The following is a 4,991-nucleotide window of genomic DNA, read 5'->3' on the forward strand; positions in this document are numbered from 1 at the left end:
CCTAGGCTAGGACATATTTTAAGAATATTATTTTTCACCACTTATATATAGTTTCAAATTATTTCTCTATAGGCTCTGCTAGCTTCCAATTCAATTCATACACTCTCTTCTTTGTCTTGTTCCTTTCTCAAATCAATAAAATGGAAAAAGTTCTCATCTTGAGGTTTAGTTACGCAGAACTCTCGCATAAGATAGAAGAGAACATTTTGTTTGGTAAAGAGATGGACAGGGAAAAGTATGAGAGGGTTTTAGAAGCATGTTCCTTGAAGAAGGACCCGGAAATCCTTTCATTTGGTGATCAGACAGTCATTGGGGAGAGAGGAATTAATTTGAGCAGTGGACAAAAGCAGAGAATACAAATTGCACGTGCCTTATATCAAGATGTTGATATCTATCTGTTTGATGATCCTTTCAGTGCTGTGGATGCTCACATAGGTTCTCATCTCTTCAGGGTAATCAATTTATGTTAAAAAAAAATAATTACGTTGAATGAATAAGCAAAAGAGAAAATACCTTCTATGCATTTTAGATAATTCTTTTCTATTATTCTGAACCATCTATTTTTTTTTCTTGATAACAGGAATGCATACTAGGCCTCTTGAGTTCAAAAACAATTATTTATGTCACTCATCAAATTGAATTCTTACCCACAACTAATCTTATACTGGTAAGTGAGTTGTATGCATTTCTTTGTGATATCATATCATCATAGAAAATTCATTGCTCTCTAATTTGTTTAAAATCAGCCAGTGCAAGTAAGCTAATGAAGAAAGAAGAAGCAAAAAGCGAGGAACCAAAAATGCAGCTTGTTCAAGAAGAAGAAAGAGAGAAGGGAAGAGTGTGTTTTTTAGTCTATTGGAAATACTTTACAACAGCATATGGAGGAGCTCTTGTGCCTCTTATACTGCTTGCACAAGTTTTATTTCATGGCCTTCAAATCAGAAGCAACTACTGGATGGCATTGGCTAGTCTTGTTTTAGAAGATGAAAAGCCTCTTGTGAGCACCATGCTTATAGTCGTATATGTTATTTTGGCCATTGGAAGTTCTTTTGTGTCCTTGTGAGATCTATGCTTCTAGTCACAACCTCTCATAAGACAGCTACTTTACTCTTTAATAAAATGCATGAATGCCTTTTTCACGCTCTTATGTTGTTCTTTGATGCTACTCCCAGTGGAAGAATTTTTAACAGAGTAAGTGCATAGGTTTTATTTTAAGGAGTGTTTGTTTCTCTATTTATATTGTTTTCCTCTATCTTAGATTACTGTAGTGCTTAAAAGTCTTTGTTTATTGTTTTTTTCTTTCTTTTTCAGGTTTCTACAGACCAAAGTGTAGTGGATCTTAAGATTTCGAAGCAAGTTTCTGCATTCTCTTTCTCTTGTCCGTAGTACTTCTCTAACATTACACTATTGCCCCAGATGGAAGAAGCTGCTTGGCTCGTAAGTTAACTTTGTTACCATCTCTTATTGTGTTTATATATTCTATAAAATTCATCAATACCCACTTCAATTCATAAATCTCTCTAGCAGAAAGTATCTGTATACCATTGCATATTTCTCTAGGGCTGGATGGAAGATAAGATATTAAACTTAAATGTGCTTAGGATCCGTATTTTAAGAAAACCTTCACAAAGCAAGTGATTTTTTTGTATTGGACCCTTTCTTCATTTGACTGGTGTTGCTATTTCCTTGTCCTGTTTTGATTTCTGATGCACTTGTCACCTATGCGATATCACCACACTTGCACAGAAGAATTGGGCTCCACTCGTGGGATCCACCTATTTCATTGTCCTCTTTGTTTTTATTTATTTTTGGAATGATTTATTGGTATTTAGTTGAGTTTGATTGATGCCTTATGTACAATCATTGATAGGCAATGTGCCTGTTTGCTGTTTGCCAAATTGTTCTTACTAATTATTACAGACTTCTTGGTGCAGGCATGGGAGATAACAAAGCAAGTAACCATGATAGCAAGGCAATGGAGGAAAAAACCAAACATAATACCCCTTCAACAGAGTATAAGATGCCTCTTGTTTGAATCGACTTAGAAATCACTGGTAAGTACTAATTCTTTTGTTTGATCGCTATGAAAGAATGCCTAGTTAGTGCATGCTTGCTATCTCCAAGGTCTTTTAGGAGACCTGCCTATATATTTGTACGATTCATGTATGGATAGTGATATTCTCTGATCTTTTGTCGTTCAAATTTATTTATTTCTTACTTCACAATTTTTTTACATGGAGAAGAATAAATAATAATTTCCCATGGAATGAAAAGAGAAAATGAATTTCTAATAAGTTAAAAACTTTCCAAATTTATATAATGAAATGGACTTCCAAACCCTATTTAAAAACAAATGCTTCAAAAGCCTATTAAATGGTGACATTATATTCAGCAAAAGCCCCAACATCTATAAAACTAAAACTATCCTTGGCATTATAAATTTTAAATTTATGAAATTTATTTTCAAGTTTCAGCTTTTATTTCCTTTTTCTTGCAGATACACTTGAGATAGGTATTTTTTTTTAAATTTTCAGTATCACCTATTTATATGTAATGTAAGAATATTAAATATCTCTTCAACCCATTGATTATGTTGTAAACTTATTTTTTAATATTAGTAAATTGAGTCTCTTTGTATGGAACTGAAACTCAGGACAAGTTACTATGTATATTTTCCTATTCATTTATTATTATATATGTTTTGATTCACTTATATGTATGTGTAGGTTTGAATGTTGAAGTTGATCAGATACTGGAGATTCACTTTTATTTTTTTTATTTTTACCCGATCAGAGATGAAAATCAATTTAGCAGAGGTGAAAATCAATTTATTTTTATAGAAGCTAAAAGTTAGATAAGAAAATGAGATAAAAATATTGCTAGACAATTTTATTATGAGTCTTGTCTCCATGAAGTTTAATAAAAAGGTCCAATTATTATGAGACATGTCTAGAATCCATTCTTTTTTGTTTTTCCTCTTCTTTTTTTATATAATTCTTTTGGCTGCTCCTTCTCATGATTAATTCAGTATTGATTATATTTTTTAGCTCATTACAAGTGTTGAATCACAAATATTCAACACTTGCATATATTTAGATAAAGTTTAGTTCATTCATTCTCTATTCTCTTTGATGAATGTGGTGCTATTTGGAGAGACCAGTGATAAGGAACACAGCATAATGAAAATTTCATATGTTTGCCATAATGGAGTTGTATTGTATTGTATGTATTTGGTTTTGATTCATGTTAGGGTGATTGGTGCAGGATAATTGGCCTTCTGTGATGTTTGCAATGGCAGGAGGGGTGGTACTAAGCCTTGGAAATCTCTCAACTCAGTATGCTTGGGCTTTTGTTGGCTTATCAGTCATAGAAGTGATCACTACAAGCATAACAGTTGTTATAGGTCCTTTCTTTCATTCTCTCTCTCTCTGACCATTTCTAAATGTTGATGTTTGTTTGTGTTGCTCTTATAGATACTAAATTTTTTGCTTCTGTTTCGATCTTTAATGGTGATAGGAACAACCTTGAATTACTTTTTAGACAATAGAATTAATAGAGCCGAGATCCTTTTCCCTGGTGTGGCTGCTTCTTGGTTGCAGTTTGCCTTGCTTCTACTGTACACTCATCTAATGCAGCTGATAATAAAGAAAATCTTGAAGGTTTTTAATCTAAAGAAGGGTATATTTCATTCATTAAATGTTAAGGTTATCAAAGAATTATCTTGTTTCTAGGTGACATTCTTTTTTCTTTTTATTAGAAAGAGTTCTTTTTTCTAACTTTATTTTTAGTTTTATTGCAGAAATTGGGCTAAACCTTATATTAAAGATGCTAAAGAAGTTTCCAGGTGCATTTTTATTTTATTGTTTTTTTTTATGATTTTGTTGTATAAGAAGTCAAAGTGTGATTCTGTTTTTATTCTTTAATTTTTTGGGGGATTTATGGACAGAATTTAGAGTCCTGGAATCAATTCTTCCTCACATACTTTTTGATCATTGAGAATGATATATTTGTTATCTTGATACATTTCACAAGCCTTATTTTAAGTTGCATGTTTTGTTGCTTCAGTCGTTGTTTTGCATGGTAGTACATCTTGCTATACCCTGCTATTTCGTCAAGTTTTGGAGTTATTACAAATTTAATTTAAACTTTATATGCTTACAGATGGAAACTAGCTTAAGTCTTATGTTCTTAATAATAAAAGGACTTTTTTTTTTACAATGTGCAGGTATATTGAGATGATTTCTTTGGAGCAATTCTTGACAACATTTGTAGTTGAGGCCTTTAGAATAGAATAATGTATTTCACTAATTTTTGTATACATTTTTTATTTTGTATTTAGTGATAAAGGAATCTGAAATGGGCATAAATTATGTAGTAATATGATTTCTTAAGCCTAAACTAGTAGACTAAATATTGTAATTACATTTGAGTAATTAATAAAAATCTATTTATGTTACCTTTTTTGGCTTCAACTTTCATATTTGTTTTCCTAGTTTTGTCTATGTAAAAAAAGATTATGTTTCTCTAAGCTAATATAACACATGTCTTATACTAAAGTGTAGTATAACACAAATAATGTGTTATACTAAAGTGTAGTATAACACAAAAAATGTGTTATACTAAGGGTAGTATAACACAAAAAAAGTGTTATACTAAAGTGTAGTATAACACAATTTTATAAGTATTGAAATGTGTTATATAATCGACTATAAATAACATAATTAAACACTTATCCATTTATTAAAATAACACAGAAATTGTTTTATCATTGATAGTATAATAACACATCTGTATAACAATGATAAAGTGTTATGTAAAGTACCCTGACCTACGATAACATAGTCGGTCTTAACACATCAAAAAGTGTTATGGTATGTTTTGATAACAAATTTTTAGTGTTATTAAAAGCACTTTTTCTTATAGTGCTGGGCAGACATGCACTTGGCTGGTCGGACATGGTCATGACTGGTCGGACAAGTTCATGCCTGGGC

The 4,991-nt window shown here is 31.4% G+C and overlaps 1 protein-coding gene across 3 annotated transcripts; it reads left to right on the forward strand.

The window, feature by feature from the left end:
• The first annotated feature begins 775 nt into the window (after window positions 1-775).
• On the forward strand, window positions 776-4,456 carry LOC133811389 (ureide permease 3-like). Of its 3 annotated transcripts, XM_062246169.1 has the most exons (9): window positions 776-997; window positions 1,173-1,191; window positions 1,312-1,437; window positions 1,935-2,054; window positions 2,727-2,816; window positions 3,265-3,403; window positions 3,517-3,678; window positions 3,800-3,844; window positions 4,226-4,456. In XM_062246169.1, exons 5-9 carry the CDS (start codon window positions 2,733-2,735, stop codon window positions 4,237-4,239), a joined length of 444 nt encoding a protein of 147 aa, XP_062102153.1. In that variant the 5' UTR covers window positions 776-997; window positions 1,173-1,191; window positions 1,312-1,437; window positions 1,935-2,054; window positions 2,727-2,732; the 3' UTR covers window positions 4,240-4,456. The 3 variants fall into 3 exon arrangements, 2 of the variants coding, with proteins under 2 accessions (XP_062102153.1, XP_062102152.1); XM_062246168.1 differs by having other exon boundaries at window positions 776-1,191; XR_009882988.1 differs by lacking the exon at window positions 2,727-2,816 and having other exon boundaries at window positions 776-1,191; window positions 3,789-3,844.
• The last annotated feature ends 535 nt before the right edge of the window (window positions 4,457-4,991 follow it).

The sequence above is a fragment of the Humulus lupulus genome, chromosome 1 (genome assembly GCF_963169125.1).
Source record: "Humulus lupulus chromosome 1, drHumLupu1.1, whole genome shotgun sequence".
NCBI lineage: Eukaryota > Viridiplantae > Streptophyta > Magnoliopsida > Rosales > Cannabaceae > Humulus > Humulus lupulus.

What these genes read in the sequence shown, in the direction of transcription:
- LOC133811389 (XM_062246168.1), top strand. Translation starts at nt 2,733, where the DNA reads ATGTTGAAGTTGATCAGATACTGGAGATTCACTTTTATTTTTTTTATT. An exon ending in TGAAAATCAATTTAGCAGAG is followed by an intron (nt 2,817 to 3,264) that starts GTGAAAATCAAT and finishes TGATTGGTGCAG; the next exon opens with GATAATTGGCCTTCTGTGAT. An exon ending in AAGCATAACAGTTGTTATAG is followed by an intron (nt 3,404 to 3,516) that starts GTCCTTTCTTTC and finishes TAATGGTGATAG; the next exon opens with GAACAACCTTGAATTACTTT.